Raw genomic sequence first — 25,771 nt, 5'->3', positions numbered from 1 at the left:
GAATTTTTCCGCACTGATAAAAAGGCCAGCGATGGTAGCGCACTGGTAATGTTTCCATCTGGTAATCAGAGCTTACAGGTTTGAATCCCCTGAGTGACATTTTTTTTAACCAGGGTTATTTAACAGTGGGGTTCTGATTTCCGCCCCCTTTTATGTATTATTTATACCAACCCAGTGATATTCACTAATTATACAGCTGGTTTTTATTTTATTGTTCTCCACATCAGCGAAGTGATGTGGTGCAGCTGCTCGCATTGTGTTTCTGCTCGAAAGACACCGTCACGTGCACGAACCGTCGCACTGGGATCGTGCATGCCTGCCCGTCAGCGCAATGTTTTTGTGGTTCACTCATACGTGCTGTTTCGCTGTCTGTCACCTTGAGTTGTACTTATTCGTACTATGTGTGAAGGGGCCCATAGGAACGCACAACATTTGAAGATCGTCGCCTTTAACCCACAGTTTATGGTGATTGGTACTGAATTTAGACTTGTGCACACCTCCCATGACAAACCATTTTCAAGGCAAATTCATTGTTGATCTGATAAATGATCAATAAATGACCATTTCAGTGAAAATGTGTGTGTTTGTGTTATGTTGTGCATAGCTGCAACTGGCTGATTAAACCTCAATTTTGGCTTATGGTCACTAACGCATGCAACATCCTTCGTCATGTTACCACTCACTGTCATTTGAGCAGTTATTCTTAGTAAATTAACTGCAAAATGTTCACCATCCCAACACGCAAAAGTCTGGAAAGCCCACACAACGTAGCAGTTATGTGGGATCCATGGTGACCAATTTGCTGGTTGCAGACTTTTTGCTGGAAGACTTCCCAGCCTCACTTTCTTTTGCATGTCCACTTTTAGATTACTTTTTTAAACATTCACAATGGAATAGCCTCAACTCTACTGCAAAGTATGGAATAGTCTCAACTCTACTGCAAAGTATTGACTTCATCACCGACATAACCTGAAATTAAACAATGTATTTCAAGATTGTTTGAACTGTGTTTTGCACCAGATTTTGTCCTGAACTGCAAAGCAAGTGACAAAGAATTGATTCTTAAATTCTACAAAATTTAGCACCACAAAACATCAATGCTGATCAGCAAGTGCATGAACATATGTCAGGTCACTATTTTACACCAGTGTAGACACAAGTACAATACTGATGATTTAGTTGGCCTTAAATAGAACACAAACGGCATTGATTAAATGGGCATTCAATAAGCATTTTTTGAATGCCCATAGTCACCAGAGTTGGTACGAACAGCTGTGATGTTGTATTTTATGCATCTAGCACGAAATGTCCATTGCATAGAGATTAAACAATACTATATTGAAAATAACTGTATGCTCACGCTAATGATACATGCCAGTAAAGGACATCTGAAGTCGTGGTGACATCACAGTCCCAGATGCACTTGTACTCTACACCACGAACAGTGAAAAATTGAAAGGGGGGGGACAAAAAGTCTCAACTTCATTTTTGAGGATGTTACACTGGTTGCATCAAACGTCTCCTCATCATTTCTGGGTCAACATATCTTAAAAACATTTATACATCAGTTTTCATGCTTTCTACCAAAGATGAACATCTTGAACTCATATCTGCCCCCCCAACATTACAATAACATCGGAAAATTGTAGTTAATAAAATATACACTTCAAAACACATAACGAAATACGTAAACCCCTAGAAACATTAATACTCCTCAGTAAGAAAACAGTAAATGTAGTGCTTCATGATGGCCAACAGAGGGCGATACAGGTTAGGGTGTCTATGTATTGATGGCACCACCATTTCTAAAATGGCTGCATTAAAAATGAGATATAAAGCTAAATGTCCTGAAAAGATGAAGTCTCAGTGTTTAAGATTGTCAGTGCCTACTAGGGCTGTGTGCAGCATGTGTCGACAGAGCACATCCAACTGCAACACAGCTCAGACAAATTGTTCCAGTCTCAGGTGAGGTAACACGACGCAAAGTTACTGTAACAACTGATAAAATGTTATCTGTTTAAAATGCCTTAGTTACGCTTAAGGAAATACTATGCAATAAAATGTACTATATTTCTATTCAATAGAGAGAACAAAAAATACTTACACTTCAAATCTACACTTTAGCTATCCATTTATAGATTTAATATATTTACTTTATATACAAATTATAGTCAGACTTACTTAAGTAATAATATAAACTCTATCAAACATGGAAGCTTTAAAAAAAATTAAGACATAAAAAGGCCTTAACGTGTGGCCTGTCTGTAAGCAGTGCTCAAACTGAATGTTTGGTATCTGTGTGTTTACATGTGTGTATGTTGTGTCACGGTAGGCGTGTGTCTGAGCCACAAAGAGGACACAGAAGGGCGCACAGTGAGGGCCATCACAGAGCCGTCTCTTTCAGATCATTCAGGTTTGGTAGACGAGAGCGAGACGGGCGTCCAAAGCCGTGCCCGTTCTTGTTCCCCTTGATGCTCATTTGCTCTGGGTATGGGTTTCCCTCTGCACGGCTCAAGCCAGATGGGTGCCAGCCAGAGTCTAGCTGTCCAGGTAGTGGGTAGCCCGTCTGTCTGCTCTTCAGCTGTGGCGTGCTGACCCCTGAGTGCCCTCGACTTTCAGAGAACCCCCCTTGGGTAGAAGTGGGATTGGGCAATGGCTGATAGCGCATATCAGGTGCTGGAGTCTGGTTGGATGACGATGATGATGAAAGGTGCAGGAGCTTGCGCAGTGACTTCAGCGGCTGACTCTGAAAGAGTTACGACACATTAGACATCATCAAAATAGGAGGATCTTTTTAATGAGGAAACCTATGGGAGGGTACCGGAGAGTGTGAATCAGACAGTTTGTCAGGGGGCCAGTCCTTGTCACGGTCACGCTCTTGGTCTCGATCTCGACTCTTGTCACGGGTCCTGTGGCGGCTGCTCTGGTGACCAGAGGACCTGGATGTCTTCTGGAGGACTGTGTCCACTCCTTCATTGGCAACCTGTCACACAGTGCAAACAGGTTCATTCAATCTTCCAAAACACACGACTTCAGACTTCTACCCAAAGTAGGCGTGCACAGCATGAACAACAAACATGTAGCATGTGCTGAGAACATTTTACTGAGATGCATTAACAGATATTTAAAGCTTTCTCATAGTGTGCTCAGAACCTAGTCTTTATACAGACTCACCACAGAGGTACAGTGAGGAAAATAAGTATTTGAACACCCTGTGATTTTGCAAGTTCTCCCACTTAGAAATCGTGGAGGGGTCTGAAATTTTCATCTTAGGTGCATGTCCACTGTGAAAAACATAATCTAAAAAAAAAAAATAAAAAATCCAGAAATCACAATGTATGATTTTTAAATAATTTATTTGTATGTTACAGCTGCAAATAAGTATTTGATCCCCTACCAACCAGCAAGAATTCTGGCTCTCACAGACCTGTTAATTTTTCTTTAAGAAGCCCTCTTATTCTGCATTCTTTACCTGTATTAACTGCACCTGTTTGAACTTGTTACCTGTATAAAAGACATCTGTTCAAACACTCAATCAATCACACTCCAACCTGTCCACCATAGCCAAGACCAAAGAGCTGTCTAAGGACACCAGGGACAAAACTGTAGACCTGCACAAGGCTGGGATGGACTACAGGACAACAGGCAAGCAGCTTGGTAGAAGACAACAACTGTTATGATTATTTATTAGAAAGTGGAAGAAACACAAGATGACTGTCAATCTCCCTTGGTCTGGGATTCCATGCAAGATCTCACTTTGTGGAGTAAGGATGATTCTGAGAAAGCTCAGAACTTCACAGGAGGACCTGGTCAATGACCTGAAGAGAGCTGGGACCACAGTCACAAAGATTACATTAGTAACACATGATGCTGTCATGGTTTAAAATCCTGCAGGGCAGCAAGGTCCCCCTGCTCAAGCCAGCACATGTCCAGGCCCGTTTGAAGTTCACCAGTGACCATCTGGATGATCCAGAGGAGGCATGGGAGAAGGTCATGTGGTCAGATGAGACCAAAATAGAGCTTTTTGGAATCAACTCCACTTACCATGTTTAGAGGATGTGAACAACCCCGAGAAAACCATCCCAACCGTGAAGCATGGGGGTGGAAACATCATACTCTGGGGGTGCTCTTCTGCAAAGGGGACAGGACGGCTGCACCGTATTGAAGGGAGGATGGATGAGGTCATGTATTGCGAGATTTTGGTAAACAACCTCCTCTCAGTAAGAGCACTGAAGATGGGTCATGGCTGGGTCTTCCAGCATAACAATGACCCCAAACACACAGCCAGGGCAACTAAGGAGGGGCTCTGTAAGAAGCATTTCAAGGTCCTGGAGTGGCCTGGCCAGTCTCCAGACCTGAACTCAATAGAAAATCTTTGGAGGGAGCTGAAACTCCAAACCTGAAAGATTTGGAGAAGATCTGTATGGAGGAGTGGACCAAAATCCCTGCTGCAGTGTGTGCCACCCTGGTGAAAAACTACAGGAAACGTTTGACCTCTGTAATTGCAAACAAAGGCTACTGTATCAAATATTAACATTGATTTTCACAGGTGTTCAAATACTTATTTGCAGCAGTAACATACAAATAAATTATTAAAAGAGTCATACATTGTGATTCCTGGATTTGTTTTTTTTTTTAGATTATGTCTCTCACAGTGGACATGCACCTAAGATGAAAATTTCAGACCCCTCCATGATTTCTAAGTGGGAGAACTTGCAAAATCGCAGGTTGTTCAAATACTTATTTTCCTCACTATATTTGAGCACATTTCATGTTTTATGCTTTTCCCTGACTGTGCAGACCTACACTGTCAGAAGTCTGAAGATGATTTATGAGATTCCAATAATAATTTTAAATTAAACATGCAGCTAGAGGCAGAAATTATAAGCACTCCCCGAAGAAGCTTTTTTGAATGAAGGGGTCTTCAAGGAACTAAAGTCCAGTTGATGTGACTCAACCTACTTAAGGTGCCTTGACACTTGCACGCATTTTGGCTCCGCACTCTCACGCACTTCGTAGTGACAATCCCACCAGCTGGATGCTGTGCTTTGTGTGCTGGACGCTGGGTATATAATATATTTATTTAATTGCAGATTAATCATTTTCTCTTAGAGTTTCAGGCCAGTGGCTATTGAAAACACCTCTAATCGCTTCTGGAATGACAGAGGATCGTTTCAGCTGCCGCTTTTTCCCTCTCTTTCTCCTGTGCTTCATAAGGTGGAGAATGCATTTGGAACAGTCTAAAAGATAATTATTTGTAATATTTATATTGCAATAGCTTGGTAAAACAGATGCATGTTCATTCCTTCTTATGAGTAGCTGTAAAATTATGTTTGATAGATTTAACATCTCATTATAATCGATCAGATGAGGTGCGCTGTGATGCAGTGTGCTGACGCACTCACTCACACTCCCACGCAGTGTTTTTTAATCATTTGCACAATGTTCACGTGAAGTTCACGTAATTAATGCGTGACAGAGATTATGAAGATTTCAAAATTTTCTTTGTGCACTTGCACGAAGCTGTGCACAGTTTACAATGGTTTACAATGAGTTTACTCTACTGCACGGCAAAGTGCGTGGAAGTACGTGGATCAAATTTGTGCAAGTGTCAAGGTGCCTTTAGATACCATGACCAAGATGACAGAATCTCCACAGACATTCCATGAACTGAGGAGAAACAACTACTGGTGTGAGTGATAACTAAGTGAAACTCTTCGCGTGATTTTAGACTCATGCAAGACTTAGAGCCAGGTCCATACGTAACTGAACAGTGACATAATTTTTGTAATTTTGTCTCTGTACATCACCACAGTTGAGTTGAAATAACAATCAAGATGTGCGTGCAGTGTAAACTTTCAGATATAACCAAAAAGGTTTTAATTAAAAAGAAAAAAAACTAACTGTTCAAGTATTACAGCCATTTGAATACATAAAGGACATGTTCAAGGGCGCAATTTAGAACGAGAAATTGGGGGGACAAAGTGCGACGCCCGCAGGGCCAAAGCCCATAAGCCAACAGTTTCTAGATAAGCTCAGATGCATTCTGAGCATCCAGAACAGTAATTTTAATGTTTTGAGAAGACCATAAAGTGGACACCATTTGACTTATGCAATTTGAAACTGTGTATATACGTACTTTATTCTGCGAATAGCCAGCATTGATTTTATTAACATCCTGGTGTAAATAAGGTATCACCACATGTGTAGAACTCAAAAAGAATGATAGGTTGAGTTTTCATTAAAAAAAACAACTGCAATGTGGTAAAATGTATTCATAAATATGAAAGAACAGGCTCTTAATAATTATTAACTATCGCATACTGTATTTTTTTCTCAAGATTTGTTTTTGCATAAGTCTGAAAAAACAACAGATCATAAGTTTAGGATAAATTACTTATCATGAATTTAATTTTCAAAGTGGCACTAATGACAACACTCATACTGAACATAATTTCGCTTGCATAGACTGATTTTGGAGATCAAGCAATAATTGCAGATGGGCTTTCTGAGGTCCCAGATAGCTTTTCTGATTTCCTTTTCTAACTTGCAGAATTTAGTAAATTAGCATATGGCCCAATGATACTTATGTGTAGACACTAGTCCTTAGAGGCAACTATTTTTGGTTTCAAATCTGGGCAAATGCAGTCCCAGAAAATTCTGAATGTGACAAACAAGAAACAGGTGTTGTAAACAAGTCAATGCTGCTAAAAATACAAACTTGCAGAAACAAAGATACTATTCTGTACTATTCTGACATGGTTTGCACATAAGACTGGCATAGCATGTTTCAAGTACACACATATATGTCAGAAGGTGGGGGGGACATACCATATTCTGTCCCCCCAGTTGAAAAGGTGGGGGGGGCACATGTCCCCCCTATCCCCCACCAAATTGCGCTCATGGACATGTTATTTGACAACATCAAAGTATTTATGACTGTAAGTATCTGCGCACATGCGGTAATAATTAGTGGTCTCTGATGTGTTTTATTGCTAATTATTCCTCTCACTCAGTGAGTCAGCAGTGCATTCCGGAAAATGTCTTACTCTGTATTTTTGACCATTTCTAAGCATGTGACATTTTAGCAAACAAAGAAACATCTCACAGGACATGCTGAACTCCGAAAAATGATGCCCACCTCTTCCACCATTCGGATGATTCAGACAGCTTTCGGTGGCTTTTCAGTCGTGTGATTATCCGAGAAATTTTGGAAGAGGTGGGCATGTCACAGCATGTCCTGTGACATGCCATCAGCCATCAGCAGCTTCACACGACGGTCCCACATCACCACAGTGTTCACTTTGGAATGATCTGGTCATTTCAGCATGTTGATGGCCGACCGGAGCGTGGCTCGCTCTCCAGTGTTGTGTGGACGTCTTTAAACCGGTTGTACCGCTCCTTAATCTGTGTGATGCCCATAGGATCGTCACCGAAAGCCGTCTGAATCTTCCGAATGGTTTCCACCTGGCTGTCGCCCAGTTTCTGGCAAAATTTGATGCAGTCGTGCTGCTCCAGTCGTTCCGCCATTTTCCTTGCAATGATCCGATGAGAGACTACACCCATCCTTACACAAAGGCTGCTTACCAGCAAATGACGCAATCGACAGGCGTGAAAAAAATTCATGCATGCGCACGAAGGTTCAAGGTTGGCTCATGCAAGCACACGTGATTCAAATCCATCAGGTTTTTGTAAAAAATAAAAAGGTCAGATACTTTTCTAACAGACCTCGTATTTGTGGCGCTGTTGGCTTGTCATATTGTTACAGTCCTGCGACACTCATGTTCACTACCAGCTCGAAAGTGATCATCTGCTCACTACTTTCATGTTGACAGCGTGAATGGCAAACACATTTTCTAAGTGTCCAGCGAGCAGTGTTGGATGTTTGTGTGTGACACCTGCCGTGAGAGGGATCGAATGGGCTCTCACAGGGCACTCTCTGTCTTTCGGCTGCTGGTGTGCACGAATAGTTGTAGCAACAGGTGTACGAGGCTTTGGAGGCAGCTCTGATTTTTCACAACTGGCATGCAATTCCTCTTTCGTGCGCCAGTTAGCTTCAATCGAGTTATGTGTGAAGGGGCCCTAATGGATGTGCATGCGCACTGAGTCTTCTCACAGTGCGCATGCACCTGTTTGAGGTGCGTCTCCATAAAGAGATGGGTGTGGTGTCTGCTTTGAAAACCCTCCTGTCATGTGCACCGGCAACATTTCCTCTATATGGTTTTGTAATTTCTGTCAGTAGCGTGGCCCAAGCATTTGAGATTGAAATTTATTTACATCAATTATGAAGAAACAAACAAACAAACAGTATGGCACTCTATGGTATATCTGTGTGGAGTAGACCGTTCTCAAAAACTGAGTGACTGTGCAAGAAGGAGAAGAGTGAGGAAAGCCACCAAGACACCCAGACAACTCAGAAGAAGTTAAAGGCTTCTCTGGCTGTGATTAGAGAAACTGTGCATAGTGCATGTTTTGCATTTTATATCCGCAGTTAGTATACAGCTTCATGATGAAGAGGTATAGAGGAGGACTTTCTTTCACCAAAACAAATCTAGGTTTGTAGCTCAGATGTACTTTCTGGCAAATTGTAGCTGAACTTTCAGGTCTTCTTTTTAATAAAATAATCCTCTATACCACTTCATCATGAAGAATTGTTCTGGACTGAATCATGGCGCATCCACCTGAATCACACTAACTCATTCCAGAATAAAAAATATCATCCCTGAAGTGTACTGTAGCCCATGTCTTACAGTAGAAGGTAGAGATGCATTCATCTATTACAAGCACAACCTAATTGTTTCATTTCAACTCCACAGATACGGTGCACAGAGGAAAAATAAAAACAAAAATAATAACTGTGCTGCGTCCAAATACTTATGGGCCAGAGTGTATGCGTTTTCAGCAGACATGACATTTTCCACCTTGCCTATCTGATTCTTTCTGGTAACATTGCATTTATTTGTGCTTCATCATCCCCAGTAACCCACTTTCACCAACTGAACAAACAACCAAACAGAAATAGAAATATCAAAGGATGAAAGCGGTTCAAAAACATGTCGTCAAGACTGAACAGAAGAAACTCATCAGCGATGTGGTACATCTTCTTTCCTGATGTATTCTCTATCATGAAATCAGCATAAAGATGCACCTGTACTTACACTCTCTGTGATTACACAGGCTATCAAAGTTCTGTTCTTCAATGTGATGGTTGATAAGTATTTTAGCCCCACGTGACTGAAACCATGCACGATGTGAGCGACAGCAGTGACAGGTTACTATGCAATCCCTATGGAAGGATGCGTTGTGGCGCCAAGCCACGCAACGTGACGCCAAGCCACGCAACGTGACGCGATGGACGCGAATGAAGTGACGTGAATGAAGCGATTTTGAGAGATTGGCGTGTTTCTGCGGCGATATCACATCACGTTACCTAGCGTTGCCCTCCTCCCCAAGTTGAAAAATCTGAACTTTTTCGTCTTGTCGCGCCGCGATGACCAATCAGGGACTGGATATGTAGTGATGTGGAAATGTCTGGAGTTTGACTGAGTTGGATGTGAACATGTCCTGTCTCTGGTAGCAGGACTTATGTCCCTTTTGTCCTTTATTTCACAATTATGACAGAGTGGGCAGCTGAGTTTTTTTTTCTTTCACGTGCGCGTGTGAGCGAATCGTCCGTGCAGATTATTTTATTTATTAACCACACAGATGTATAATAAAACAAATGGTGACTGGATTATAACACAATTATGACAGAGTTTGGGGGAAGAGCGAGCAACAGCAGGGGCAGTGGAGTTTTTTTTTTTAATTGTTTACATGTACATGCATGAATGGGACAGGAGGTCCTCAAACTGGGTCCTGCAGAGGCGGCCGTCATCCAGACGCAGCTCCTGCAGCAAATAATGAAACTCCCCATGAGGATGTTGTGAACCCAGGGACGGTGCTGCTGGCAACATTTGTCAGCTTTCCACAACAGTTAAGAGCACAGCAACTCGCTCCATGTGATCAAGGTCTGTCATGTTAACTTGACTGACAACCAGAGCCTGCGAGCGGAATGGAAGCTCCTCCTATTTGATGACGCACTGGGGCGAATTTTCGCAGCGAAAGCAGAGCGACAGACCGGGCGACGGACGCGAATTTGTGGCGTCTGGTCGCGCCCAGTGTGAACGCGGCATTAGTTGTCTCCCTGCTCCAACACACCTGAATCTAAAGAAAGGCTCATTAAAATCCTGCTATTGAGTCTTTCATTGGATTCAGGTGTGTTGGAATAGGGAGACAACTAAGAGTGTCAGGAAGGTAGATCTCGAGGACCAAACTTGGGCACCCCGGTCTAGTGGTTAAACCGTTGGAGGATCCTCAGTTCAAATCCCAGCCTGACTGGAAAATCACTAAGGGCCCTAGGGCACGGTCCTTAATCTGCCAGTTGCTCCCAGTGTGTAGTGGGCGCCTTGCGTGGTAGCAGACTCACATTAGGGGTCATTGTGAGGCACTGATTTGTAAAGCGCTTTGAGCGTCCCATGCAGATGGAAAAGCACTATATAAATGCAGTCCATGTCACCATTTATGTTGTTTTTACCCTGTAACTCCAGAACATTCAGTCATAGATAGTCCAAACTATACCATTTTGGAATCACTATGACCAGACAAATAATGTGATACAGTTTTCAACATGATTGAAACATTTTTACATTTTGACCTCTATGTAATTGTTCATTGACCCTTAGCTGATTACAGCTACCACCCTGGCATGTTATCATACATTTTTTGTGTAGGCCATGGTACACTGAGGCTGGATTCTAAGTGTCATTTCGTCACCTTACGTGTTAACGATTAAGTTAAAATTGATGACTGGCTCATAGACTAATACTTTCTGAGGTTCTGAATTAGACTGTTTGAAGCTTCCATTAAAGAATGCTGGCATGAGCTCGTTTCTAACTTTGTCTAAGTTAGAATTGAACAAATTAAGGTTAGCTTGTTGTGATGACTTTAAGACTTTTTGATCACTGAAGCACACTCTTGCATTGTACTGGGATCCCTTTACGTATCCTCGACTGTCACTGTACAGCTCGCATTTTCAGCCATAAACTTAATGACACTGAGCTTTGTAAAAGTAACTACACTTTTTTCTGACATTTAAAAAAGTGATTTGTTTTAGTAATCAGCAGATGCTGCACCTGATGAGATTAGTTTGGCTGTTTGTCAAACATTATTACTGTATGTGAGCGAGCCGTATTTCACCATGTCTAACAAAAATGATCAAACACCACCTCAGAAAATGAACCAGTAAAGCAAGCCTGATTTGAGTTAGCGCATGCAATGATGCACCAGTGCCACGGCATTAGGAGAAGGATGGTGTACCATGAGAGAGGACACAACAGGGAGGACTCTCACAGAGGAGCTATGCTTTATGTTATTCTTTGGACTAAACAGAGGGAAAAGACATTTCTTGATGGCAGGAGGCCTCCCAGCAGGGACATCCATCTGTAATATAGAGGGACATGACTGGTGGCACACAGAAACACACTGCATATCTCAACAACAACACAGGAATTTTAGCTTCAGCTCAGGTACAAATAAGGCCAAACAATTCAAAAACAGAGGCACATTTACTCTATGTGCACAGTTTTACAAACAAGATATTGGCCTTAAACCACATACAGCACTGTGCAAAAGATTTCAGGCCCTTTAATCTTCATTTAAAAAAAGTTGCCAAATCTCTGATCTTTATCAATAAGTCAAAGGTGTGCAAGCGTTTGACCTTTTGTCCTGTCCTGGTATCCTAATCTTGCTCTCTGAGGGGTTATAAGAGCACTGTTGATTAGGTTAACTGAATTATTCCATCCTGTGAGAACAGTATTTACTTTTACTTTATCATTATTATTATTAGTATTTATTTTTTTTATGGTGCTAACCTTATTTGGTTTTAATAACTGAATTTCAAAAACATTTAGTATTTAAATATACACTGTTCTGATGTTGCAAAGCATCTGGAAATAAAGAATGTTGTAGATTCTTTGTATAGTAATTATTTAATTGTATTTGTAGAATTATTCTTAATAAATAATAACTTATTTATATAGGAATTTAAATGGAAAAATGTACAAAGTGCTTAACATAATAAAACAATATCAAAACATCTTATATTGAATGTCAAATACAACACAAAACAAAAAATAAAAAAATAAAAACAGCCATTGTAGCCTAGTTACGTATTTGCATTGCAACTTGGGTGGCAGTATTGTGGTTAGTATTCTTGGCTCACAGCAACAAGGGCACAAATTTAAACCCACAAATAGCACAATTCTTCTCTGTATTAAGTGTGCATCCTCTTAAGCATGCACACTAGTATCTTTGTCTTTGTAGATCTGGAGTTGCCAAGAAGGCCACCTGGCTTAAAAATGTTTGTCTCTCCAAAATGCACATCATAAAAATCAGAGTTCCATAATACAACAGTCAGTTTATAGTTTATAATTCACCTAACCTGCATGTCTTTAGATTTGGGAGGAAGCTACAGCACCCACTACACAGAAGGAGATCCAATAGGTAGCGAACAGAGGATCTTCTCACTGTGAGGCAACAATGCTAATCACTAAGTCACTGTGCCACCCCAAAACACATCAGGAAATCTTAAAGATGTTATGATTTATGGAGATGATGAACCCAACTTGCAGACAGCGAGGATACAGGAGATATATATCAATCCAGGTGATTTATTTTGACAAAGAGTTCAATGAGTGCAGAGGTGACAACAGTCCAAAAAATATCTACAATCCCAGGGAAGACATAAAATCAGATGAATGCATGGAAAACTATCCAAAAACCTGAGCAAGAGCTACACAGGACCACAGCGGGGAAGCACAGGGAAATGGTACTTACACAGAGTGCAGCGCGCAAACAGATATGGTTCAGACCCTGACATAGACGTAGACATTGATGGAGACATTCACAATGAACTGGCAAATGCTGATGGAAAGCTTAAATAATGAAGGATGAATTGACAACAGGTGTGCAACAAATGAGGAGGTGGAACTAAAACACTCACGTCAACGAAACAGAGCGCAGGGAGATAATTAACTGAACAGACAAAAACTGGTTGTTACAATAATAATATGGACAACAAAAGGTGAGTAAGAAATAAAATACAATAACCAACCAAAACCGCAGAAGACGAGAAATAAAAACACACAAATAAATGACAACCACGGAAGACAACGAAGTGCAAACAATATGATAACTGAGAATGACATATCAAGGTGATACAACATCATGACAATCAGAACCAAACTATAATCAAAATCCAGAACACAACAGAACAAGGACGTGGAACAAAGACTAAACCGTGCGCGCACAGGAAGCAGGTGGACAACAGACTCGGGACTGACACATTAACCAAAACAGAATGATCCAGGATAGAAACACATGCCAGACACAGAACAGAAGATGGACAGAGACAACGTGCATGACACACACAGAAACACAGACTGCAGGGAGACAGGTGCACACGAAGGACTAGGAGAGACGCACCCACACGCATACACACACGGTGGACCAGGGGAGACAGGGACGGGGACGCATGCACGCACGCGCGCGCGCACACACACACACACACACACACACACACACACACACACACACACACACACACACACACACACACACACACACACACACACGAGGGATGAAACAAAAACAGAACATAGTGTATAAACTACAAGACTGGAATCACAGACAGACAGACAGATAGCAACCCAAAACACCACGGCCAAACAGGCCGCTGGGTGGAACTGTCACAAAAGAACTCCATGGCAGGCTTTGAAAACGTCAGGTCAGGGATTTAATCAAGGAAATAGGTATTCATGTTTAGAAAATGTCTTAAACTAAGTCAAATAAATGAATAATAACATGATTTACAACTTGTTGTTTTACAACTTCTGATTACATTTTAAAAATAAACACGTTTGTGTGCAATTTCAAATTTTGTAACAAATTTGAAAACAAAGACATTTTCATCTATTTATTTTTAATGACCTCTAAAGGTCCACCTGCTGTACCATCAGGGTCCACCAAGGGACTTTGGGAATCACTGCACAACATATCTTTTTAAGTAGCCTCGCAATTAATAAGATAGTGGATGTATTTAATCAGAGTTTTACATTTTTTTATTATTTGAGTGATCCTCAGCCTCTGTGTAGTCATGTAACAATAACAGTTTCAGGAAAGCAAATTCACACTACATTTATCAGGCAGTACACCTAAGAAGCTAAATAAACTACTTATTTATTTCAAAATTAGGTTTGTATCTTAATAGATTAAGTTCAACAGTGGAAATGTAAAAACAATGTCACATTAGATTTTTCTTTGGACAGGACTGTTTGAGCATTTCAAATTGGACTTTCTGTTCATCCACTGATGAAGAAGTACAAACATCAAACTCATTTTTTTTTTTTTGTGGGAAAAAGGTACCGAAAATATTTGCACAGTAAAATATGTGTGAAACAATGCCTCCACACACAACACATCACAACACTTTTGAATCACTGGGTATCAGTCAGAATGACTTAATGTATTACTCACCATCTGAGATTTTTTCTTTTTTTTCTTTATTGCTCTGAAGAAACCTTGCTTCTCCTTTTCTTTTGCCGGCTCAGAGGAGTTCAAAACGACAGTGTCAGGGCCCGTCCTCAAAGGAAACAAAGGGCGTCAAACATGTTGTAGCTCACCTCTGTTAAAGCTGTCTCACTGACCAGTGTGAAACGCAATATGAAACTAAAGTATTCCACAGTCAAGAGTAACATTGTTGGTGTGATAAGACAACATAATTACCAAGGGTCAAACGATGGCTGACGTTTCGAGTGGTTACTCATACTGCTGCCATCCGCCGGCATGCCTAGGCCCCGGCTCTGACCCCGGCTGTCCAGGAAAGAATTGTCTGGCCGGGGAGAAGGGACTGTTTCAAAAACATGATAAATAAATTAATTCACCTTTAATATAATCTGTTACGCTACCTTTTGAATAGAGATCAAAATATTTATCCTGATAAATTATGTTGCCATGAAGATGTTTTTGTTAGTTTATTTTTGTATTGTTTTTCTCAATTCAGTGCCATAGTCTTTTGGACACAATCAAACATCACACAATGCTGTTTGAACATCATTATTTGAAGTAAAATTCTTTATCTACAAATAACAAACTGTGTAAAAAAATATCCTTGAATTCGGAATTTATTTGATTTCAATTTTAAAGCATAATGTGTGTAAGCCACTACGGAGCCAGTAAGTTACATCTCACACACACACACACACACACACACACACACACACACACACACACACACACACACACACACACACACACACACACACACACACACACACACACACTTAACTCGCGTATGCACAACTTGCATTTTGGAGTGGCCTGTCTGGCTGGATGGTTGTGAGACTTGGACACTGACCAGTGACCAAAGGTGGCAACTGGATGTCTTTGGCACTACGTGTCTTTGAAAAGAGCGCTTACTAAGAGAGGCTAGGATGAAGAGTGTGTGGCATCGTGAGGGTGTGGTGGAAATTACATTTACAAGGCCAATAGTGCCAGTAGTTAAAGAATCACCCAGTATGGGATGCCAAGAGACCTCGTGGAGCCTTCGGTGCGGCACACAACCAAGCCTGATCAGCCTGTGGTGGGCCAGCCTCGGGTGAGGGTGTATTATGATAAAAGCCTGAAATTGTGTGGCCTTTTTTTTTTTGAAAACTGCATTTATGATGCTCTCAGACTCTCTTGTCTTTGCCATTGTCAGAAAGAGAGTGGAAACAAATATGACCTTTTTTGCATTCATTGGTTAATTCAAGTCATGTGATCACTGATAAACACAGGTGGATCTGATTTGTTTTGTATTTTGGTTGAGGAATGAATTTCATGAAATGGGTGCCAACAACTGTGTCAGCATACATTTTTTGTCTGTATTTTTGTAATTTCAGTCTTTGAAAGGGTTTTGCTCTTGTTGTTTAATAACCTTGGTACTTTCATTCAATGTTCTGATTGAACAAATTTGGTACTTATGCTTTTTTTTCCTGAAGGTTTCACACAGAGATGTCCGGGAGTCTATATAACTACTAACTCCAGCATTTTGTTTTGTGAACTGTAGGATAACCTTGATGCAAGCAAATTTTGTGAAGGAATCAACATTCACATAGCTCAGAACTGAAAGACAATATCTGTTAATGCTCTTCGTGGGAATTACTCTGCTGCCTTCCATACAACATAAAGGTGATGGAGGGGAAAGACATCCAGAACCATGACCTTCTAACAGACAAAACAATCTGAGAGTTGAAAGGGTCATGCATCTTGAGAGCAGCGACTGTTGTGTTGCTAAGGTGTCATCCCCTCCACAGGTCTTTAACTGAGGCGCTCATATGAGTGGGCCCATGGAATGTCCTCTCACTTAGTAAGGACAGCCATCTTTGGCTGTAGCTGAGGAAGTCTGGAAGATGCATCATTGCAGTGGCAATGACCTCTGGGGTTCGCAGAAGCCACCAGATCATGGTAGGTGGGTAGACCTATTTTTGGTGTTATTGCTAGTGTATCAAAAGAGTGGAATATGCTGTGGTGAATCAGCCAACCCCCCAGGGGTATCGGATATTACCGCTATAAACTAAAAATAATAGGGTATAGGGCTGGTCAGGCTCTGTGTCACTTCCACTCTAATGTCACCTGAAAACCCTTTAGCTGCACCACCAGTGGGAAGACATTCACACTGAAAAAATGCTACTTTGGATCAACTTAAAAAAATTGATGTAATTTGTTACAGCTAATTTTTTTATTTTCTCACAATGTATATTTATCATTTTGTAAAGTGATTCCAACAGATTTAAACTGGAAACCACAATTTTCCATTAGACCAATGTAAATAAGTACTTTGAATGAAGTGCACTGTGTTTCACTTTTTTCAGTGCAGGATCTTCAGGAATCTTGAGAAACACAATCTCATTAAGTGTGGATTCTTCATCCCTTCATTCAGGACGATTGCTGGTGTTTAAAGTTGTTTTGTTTTAAGAAGCAGTGTAATTGTGACGGTTTCAATATTTTATTCCTCATCCTGAGAACATTAGCAAGCCTTTGCAGAAAAAACTAGTGTAAAGATGACTTTGAAACTTATGGCAGAAACCACAATTTTGTCTAGTTTTGAGGTTTAGTCATTCCAGAATGTTTTCTATTTTTGCTGAGAAATACAGTGGATCACAGTGTTCTGGAGATAAATTTATAGAAATGGACCACTTCTTCTATTTACTTTTTAAATTCTTTGTTTTCCTTTTAATCCTTTGTGTCTGGAGTCTTGAGATTTTGAGGGGGGAGGTGATGGTCTAGTGGTTAAAGCGTTGGGCTTGAGACCAGAGGATCCTCAGTTCAAATTCCAGCCTGACTGGAAAATCACTAAGGGCTCTTGGGCAAGGTCCTTAATCCCCTAATTGCTCCCAGTGTGTAGTGAGTACCTTGTATAGCAGCACCAATGGATACCTGCAACACATTTCAAAAAAGCTGGGACAGTGGTATGTTTACCACTGTGTTACATCACCTTTCCTTATAACAACACTCAATAAGCATTTGGGAACTGAGGACACTAACTGTGAGTGTCATGATTGGGTATAAAAGGAGCATCCCCAAAAGTCTCAGCCATTCACAAGCAAAGATGGGGTGAGGATTACAACTTTGTGAACAACTGCGTGAAAAAGTAGTCCAACAGTTTAAGCACAATATTTCTCAACATTCAATTGCAAGTAATTTAGGGATTCCATCATCTATAGTCCATAATATAATCAGAAGATTCAGAGAATCTGGAGAACTTTCCACACGTAAGCGGTAAGGCCGAAAACCAACACTGAATGCCCGTGACCTTCGATCCCTCATTCGGCACTGAATTAAAAACCGACATCATTGTGTAAAGGATCTTATCGCGTGGGCTTGTAAACACTTCAGAAAACTGCTGTCAGTTAACACAGTTCGTTGCTATATCTACAAGCGCAAGTTAAAACTCTACCATGCAAAGCAAAAGCCATACATCAACAACATCCAGAAACGCTGCCGCCTTCTCTGGGCCCGAGCTCATTTGAAATGGACAGACGCAAAGTGAAAAAGTGTGCTGTGGTCTGATGAGTCCACATTTTAAATTGTTTTTGGAAATCATGGATGGCGTGTTCTCCAGACAAAAGAGGAAAAAGACCATCCAAATTGTTACCAGTCAATTGGTAAAAGTCAGCATCTGTGATGGTATGGGAGTGTGTTAGTGCCCATGGCATGGACAACTTACACATCTGTGATGGTACCATCAATGCTGAAAGGTACATCCAGGTTTTGGAGCAACGCATGGTGCCATCCAAGCAACGTCTTTTTCAGGGACGTCCCTGCTTATTTCAGCAAGACAATGTCAAGCCACATTCTGCACTTGTTACAACAGCGTGGCTTCATAGTAAAAGAGTGTGGGTACTACACTGGTCTGCCTGCAGTCCAGACCTGTCGCCCATTGAAAATGTGTGGTGCATTATGAAGCGCAAAATACGACAACGGAGACCCCGGACTGTTGAACAACTGAAGTCATACATCAAGCAAGAATCGGAAATAATTCCACCTACAAAGCTTCAACAATTAGTGTCCTCAGTTCCCAAGCGCTTATTGGGCCTCATGTATCAACGTTGCGCGCTTGTGGCATAAATTTCCGGTGTAAATTGGAAGTACACCAAAGTTGCCGTGACATGTATCAAGCAGTGCGCACCTGCCCATTTCCGGCGTACGCCCGACGTGACCTTGATAAATGCGGCAGGTGAAAACAATCGTAACTGTAATGAACACGCCCATAAATATTCAGACTCCGCTTCAGACACACCCTCATTTCATGACATGGAAGCAGGAAGACGGCAAAGAAAACGAACTTCACCAATCACGACGCGTGCCAATAGAGCATCAAAAGCGGCCCTCGTATTAACTGTTTTGTAGCATAATCAAAAAAGTGTTATTCTCTTTTCACATGTCAATAATTCTTGACATGTGGATATTTGCTAGCTCAATTAATAAGACATGCCTTATTTTTCAAATTTCTTTATTTTTTTAATTTATTTCTTTATTTATTTTATGTTAACAAACGAATGGAGAAAACAAAACCTGATTGCAGCACGGGCGAAGGGAATAACAACACTACAGTTGTAATTATCAATTTCATTGTCTAAAACGATCACACCACATAAAGTTAAGCTCAGCGCTGCTCTGGCTCCAGGCTCGAAGTCTGGAGAAAAAGGCAAGCAGCGCTTTCTTTGCAGTCAGTGCTGTGGCCGCGGATCGTGTTCCATAGACCAACAATGGGATTTGTATTAATTATTATGTAGTATAATCAAGAAAGTGTTATTTATGTAACATATGCATTGATTTGTATAATGGCACTGTTTATCATGTTGATCATTTTCATTTTTATGTGGATTCCAGTGCTGGTTCATTTTGGTGTATAATTTACACCACCTCTCGACGTGTATATTTTCAGCGCACCGTACGCCAACGACCACATTGATAAATGCCAAGTAGTGCAGCCATTTTGGCGTACACCCCATATACGCTCAAATATCGCCGTAACACAGTAGTAAACATACCACTGTCCCAGCTTTTTTGAAACGTGTTGCAGGCATCCATTTCAAAATGAGCAAATATTTGCACAAAAACAATAAAGTTTATCAGTTTGAACATTAAATAACTTGTCTTTGTGGTGTATTCAGTTGAATATAGGTTGAAGAGGATTTGCAAATCCTTGTATTCTGTTTTTATTTACATTTTACACAACGTCCGAACTTCATTGGAATTGGGGTTGTGTATGCAAACATGAAAGAAAAGCTACAATGTTGTGGTAAGTTACCGCATTAATACAGAGTTGTGGTATTTTCACTCGGTGTTTGTTTCTAAGTCTTCACCAGTGGGTCAACCCAAGATCACCAAAAAGTATGATTGATATGTAAAATACTGTGGTTTAAAGCAGCTGATATGACCCATGTGTGATTATAGCTGTACTCATATTTAACAGTAGCCGTCTCCGAGGTAACGACTACTTCCGTTACGTCACACAAGCAACCCCTACTGTGAGGCTCAGAAATAGGCACAGTATATGCTTAGACTGCAAGTAATATCTCTGTGAGGAAAGAGTTTTACTCATAACTTTTCTCAGTGGTTGACAGTTGTCACTGAGGCCACACTATTCTGGTCATGGATGACTTCAATGTGACCACAGGTACTGACACAGCTGGACTCTTGGACCGTATCAGTGCCCACCATGTGACAGTGAAAGTACCTCAGTACCTTGGCTTAGCAAAATATAAGAGACTACAAGTTTCATGTTTTAATTATTCTGACACAAGTATAAAATGCATTAATGCAGCACATTGTTCTGCAAAGTGCAACCAGTGTGCACGTGCACATGCATCAGAAGGAGATGCATATAAATCTTTCTCCTTGCTCGAGTAACAGTCATCGAAACCAGTCAGTCAATGTACCTGAGCCCATGCTCCCCCAGGTTTTACCATTTTTATGAGGCAACACAGATCTAGGGTTGAAAAAGTACTACATTGAGTAATTTATTAACTAGGCTTTTTTTTTGTATGGTAGTAATTGTACCTTTAATTGAGTATAGACTTTCAGTGCTCTGGCAAGGGTGGTGGCCAAGTGGTTAGTACACTTGTGCCCAAAACAGAAGATTCCCAGTTCACGACCAGCCCTGCCTGTTCTCCATGTAACACTGAATTGCATCAGAAAAGGTATCTGGTGTAAAACATGTGCCAAATCAAGTGGCTCTGCTCTGATAACACTGAGTGAAAAAAGGGACAAGTCAAAGGAATGTTAATAGATTTTTTTTCAGTACTCTAACCGCCCACTTGCACTTTGAATTGCACCGCTTGACATGGTATTGCAATATTGGTGCACTGATTATTCTGATAATTCTGTTGTGAACTCATTTTACTATTTACTCATTTTTATTGAGTGGAAATTAGTACAACTGTTTTTGAGTATCTCTGCTCTCAAACCAGCAATGGAAAAATTAACAGAAAACATAACCTTGGTGGTGGCACGAAACATGCATCGAATAATAAAATAGTGTTGTTGTGTGTGGCGGAGCAGATATGTGTAACGATTGTGCATTTATGGTAAAAATGTCAAATTTTGCATAGACATTGCTTGATTATATATACTCAACAAAAATATAAACGCAACACTTTTGGTTTTGCTCCCATTTTGTATGAGATGAACTCAAAGATCTAAAACTTTTTCCACATACACAATATCACCATTTCCCTCAAATATTGTTCACAAACCAGTCGAAATCTGTGATAGTGAGCACTTCTCCTTTGCTGAGATAATCCATCCCACCTCACAGGTGTGCCATACCAAGATGCTGATTAGACACCATGATTAGTGCACAGGTGTGCCTTAGACTGCCCACAATAAAAGGCCACTCTGAAAGGTGCAGTTTTGTTTTATTGGGGGGGGGGATACCAGTCAGTATCTGGTGTGACCACCATTTGCCTCATGCAGTGCAACACATCTCCTTCGCATCATCCGTGAAGAGAACACCTCACCAACGTGCCAAACGGCAGCGAATGTGAGCATTTGCCCACTCAAATCGGTTACGACGACGAACTGGAGTCAGGTCGAGACCCCGATGAGGACAACGAGCATGCAGATGAGCTTCCCTGAGACGGTTTCTGACAGTTTGTGCAGAAATTCTTTGGTTATGCAAACCGATTGTTCCAGCAACTGTCCGAGTGGCTGGTCTCAGACGATCTTGGAGGTGAACATGCTGGATGTGGAGGTCCTGGGCTGGTGTGGTTACACGTGGTCTGCGGTTGTGAGGCTGGTTGGATGTAGTGCCAAATTCTCTGAAACGCCTTTGGAGACGGCTTATGGTAGAGACATGAACATTCAATACACGAGCAACAGCTCTGGTTGACATTCCTGCTGTCAGCATGCCAATTGCACGCTCCCTCAAATCTTGCGACATCTGTGGCATTGTGCTGTGTGATAAAACTGCATCTTTCAGAGTGGCCTTTTATTGTGGACAGTCTAAGGCACACGTGCACTAATCATGGTGTCTAATCAGCATCTTGATATGGCACACCTGTGAGGTGGGATGGATTATCTCAGCAAAGGAGAAGTGCTCACTATCACAGATTTAGACTGGTTTGTGAACAATATTTGAGAGAAATGGTGATATTGTGTATGTGGAAAAAGTTTTAGATCTTTGAGTTCATCTCATACAAAATGGGAGCAAAACCAAAAGTGTTGCGTTTATATTTTTGTTGAGTGTATATATATATATATATATATATATATATATATATATATATATATATATATATATATATATATATATGCAGATATCCTGTTCTAATGTGGCAGGAATGGATTCAACCAGTGAGAGAACAACACTTCATTTGCATCTGTGTGACACATAGTAGTAAAGACAGAGCATTTTGAAGATATTCGTGAACTGCATGGCAACCATATTGGATTTTGCTATTATCGAGAGGAGAAAAATTGGGCATGGCATGATATGCAAAAATTAATTCAATGATTCTGTATACCTGCTTCCAGCAGGGGTGGTGGCCAAGTGGTTAATGCACTTGATTTCAGTGCAGAAGGTTCCGGGTTCAAATCCCTCCCCTGCCACATTTCTCCATGTAATGTGGAGTTGCATCAGGAAGGGCATCCGGCGTAAAACCTGTGCCAATTCAACATGCAGATCCACCTTGGATTTGCTGTGGCGACCCCTAGTCGAAGGGACTTACCTATTCTGTATACCTGCTTCCTCTAATCAAAACTCATGGGAGTGAGTGAGTGTGTGTGTTTGGGGGGGGGGGGGGGGGGGGGGGGTTGCAGCCTATCTCAGCAGTCACAGGCTGTGAGGTACGGTACACGTCAGACAGGACACAGGGCATGATATCAAAAATTTCTTATCATAAATTAAACAATGTTTGTGCAAAATTTGGTGCTCATATCTGTGAAACCCCCAGTCCTTTCAGATATCTGCCCCACTATGTGTCATATAGACACAAATGAAGTGTCATTTTTTTTATATTTTCTTACATGCTGAATCCACAATCATTGAGTTGAGAAAAATGTGAGCTTGGCATGATATCTAAAAATATGTCAATGTCTTTTCAAAAATTTGGTGCTTTTCCCATAAAACATGCAATAATAGTAATAATTTACACATATCTGCTGTGCTATGTAGTAGTGTGATAATTCACAGATAAGAGACAAAATTATAGATAAAGATTACTTTGGTGTCAACAGAACAACTTATTTTCCTTAAGACGCTGCTGTCTATTGAATAGATATGAACTGTGAGAAATTACTCTTCATAAGTGACATAAACTGCAGCCAGCTTGCTGGTGACTGACTGAATTGGCACCTAAATGTTCACAGTGATGTGAAGAAATGATCTCACTGTGACTAAACCAACCTCTGTAGAAGCTGCCCACTCTTCTCGGCATGGACTCGCTGTAGATGTTGCGGTTCTCTTTGGAAGAGCTCCCTTCTTCTGTTTGCTGGTCATGATACAGACCAACCTGGGTCACAACAGAAGAACCAATCACACAAAATGCACAGGCTGACTGCTTTGCATGCCACAATGTCTGAGCTGATATTAATATTTATCTGTAAGAACAGAGGGAAAAGGAAATGTGCTGATTTTAAAAGTGGCCTTTGTAATAGTCGTCTGCAGCTACTATAAATAGTATTCTGGAAGAAAATTGAAATGCAATGACAAGCTGTGCTATCTTAAGTAGTCACAATAAAAGGAAGCAAAGCACACAGAGAAAATGAAGAGGCATCTGATGTGCAGAGAAAGAGAGAGAGAGAGAGAGAGCAGTTCATGACAGCAGTAACCACCCACATCCAGTCTTCTGAGAGTGTGGATGTGGGTGGAAAACGGTGGGTGCAGGCAGAATGTCGGACCTCGCTTTTTTGCCGCTGTGTGTGAAAAGATGCTGTGTTGTCCCTTGTGGAATCCCTTATTGGGGGTCTGCTGTGGGTGACCTCAGTGGGTGCCTGTTCGCTCTGTTAATGGAAAGATGATGAGGCATGAAGTGAGCTTCACATTACAGCACGCACAAACATGCAAACGCACTATATACTACACACGAGCGTGGAAATGTGCAGATAACAGCATTAGTTATATTTTATACTAGCAAGAAGCCCACGCCATTAAGACTTGTGACATACATTGGACCATGCAGCAGTAATGCTAACCCTGCCTTTCCTGTATTCAACTACCAACACCTGGACGAACAGCTAGAAGCACATCTGAATATGTTCACATGCACACTTCCTGCACGAGTTCACCAATGTAACCTGCTGCAAGGATCTGATATGATGATAATACTGCTAGTGGTGGGGGGGCTGGTGACTGACCCTGCTCATGTCTTCTTCTCTGGAAGAGCTCCCGGAGTGGTGAGGCAGCGTGCGGTGCTGCAGCTGTGGAGACAGGAGCTGGAGGCTGCTAGCTCTGGTATGCATGCCCTGCCCCACCAGCAGCCCCTCATCTGCCCCATGTGTCCTCTGGTGGTCCCTCCGTACATACATGGAGTGGCGATGTGGCCGTTGTTGGGAGGAGAAAGGGCTGGTGTATCCCTGACTGTAAGACAAAGGGTCATGAGGGGCAGATAGAGAGTGAGCATGACTTCCTCCACTTTCCCCTGGGTCCAGCGAATCTGGAGATTTGGCCTCATCTGAGGCCTTGCGGCGAGAGGAGGAGCGTCTGTAGGAGGAGTCCAGGGTGTTGCTCTCTCTGTCTGACCGCAAGCTTCCTCTTCCGCCTGTGCCGGGTCCAAGCCTTTCCACTCGGCGAGCTGCAGGACTGCTTGGCGCTGTCAGGTCCAGGCAACTGGAAGGAAAATAGCGAGGCATAGGCTCATCTGTATAAAGGTGCACATCATTCAAGTTCCCAACTGACTTTGCATCACTCAGTGTGCCATAGCTCTTGGAAAAGTTCAGGTAGGAAAACTTGGAGGAGGAGGGGCGTAGAGCTGTGGGCTTCCATGTAGCTGTGTCGACTGTGTTTCTCCCCTGATTGTAGCGTATTTGTCTTCCCCTCCACAAAAGAATGACGGTTCTGCTGTGAGCGGAAGTTGGACTTGAGGTACTTGGCTCCGGGGCCATCTGAAAACTTGGACCCTAAGTTCATGTCAAAGTCACCCTTGCTCTTGGCTTCGATGGGACTGAGCAGATGAGACAGATTGCTGCTGGCCAGATCCATACTGTATGCAGTTGAGTGGTTGAAGATCTGCGGCTGGTAGTTTTTCGGATGCAGGGTGGGACTGAGGTTGATTACTGCAGACATGTTGCCGTTGAGAAAGCTGTCATTGCTGGGGTTGAGGTCTTCATGTCGAGGCAAGCTAGAGCACTCTCTGCTGCTGGAGCGGTGGCTTCCCGAGCTCTTTCCTCCATGGCTCCTGATCAACAGTCAAGAGGCAGGAGGGACAGAGAGTCAGTTGAATGAAATTGCTTATAAGACTGCACCAACCTGGAATAAAAAGTGAGATATCCTGCAAAATTGAATGATAATGTGACTTTACAGCTAATAAAGAACTGATATTAACACTTGATGGTCAGGTGATGTCCTGATGATTGGACAATGCCGTTGTCCCATCGAGATGAGCACTTCATCTCGACGACGCAGAACACCGTAAATGATCATCTCGATAGAACACCGTAACTACCTTATGCAGCACACACCGTAAATGATCAT

General features: G+C 41.7%; 1 protein-coding gene across 1 annotated transcript in view; it reads right to left on the bottom strand.

Moving 5' to 3' along the window:
* Positions 1 to 1,780: 1,780 nt before the first annotated feature.
* LOC117518169 (cyclin-dependent kinase-like 5) overlaps positions 1,781 to 25,771 on the bottom strand; it is a 56,007-nt gene continuing 32,016 nt past the window's right edge. The window contains 9 exon segments of the mRNA XM_034179227.1: positions 1,781 to 2,746; positions 2,822 to 2,983; positions 11,356 to 11,478; positions 14,572 to 14,677; positions 14,821 to 14,944; positions 23,486 to 23,591; positions 23,980 to 24,081; positions 24,436 to 25,039; positions 25,041 to 25,475. Coding sequence (XP_034035118.1) covers positions 2,384 to 2,746; positions 2,822 to 2,983; positions 11,356 to 11,478; positions 14,572 to 14,677; positions 14,821 to 14,944; positions 23,486 to 23,591; positions 23,980 to 24,081; positions 24,436 to 25,039; positions 25,041 to 25,475 — 2,125 coding nt within the window. The 3' untranslated portion in view covers positions 1,781 to 2,383.

The sequence above is a fragment of the Thalassophryne amazonica genome, chromosome 10 (assembly GCF_902500255.1).
Source record: "Thalassophryne amazonica chromosome 10, fThaAma1.1, whole genome shotgun sequence".
NCBI classification, from domain to species: domain Eukaryota; kingdom Metazoa; phylum Chordata; class Actinopteri; order Batrachoidiformes; family Batrachoididae; genus Thalassophryne; species Thalassophryne amazonica.
Note: the sequence above shows the minus strand (reverse complement) of the source record. Positions and strands in the feature narration are given on the sequence as shown.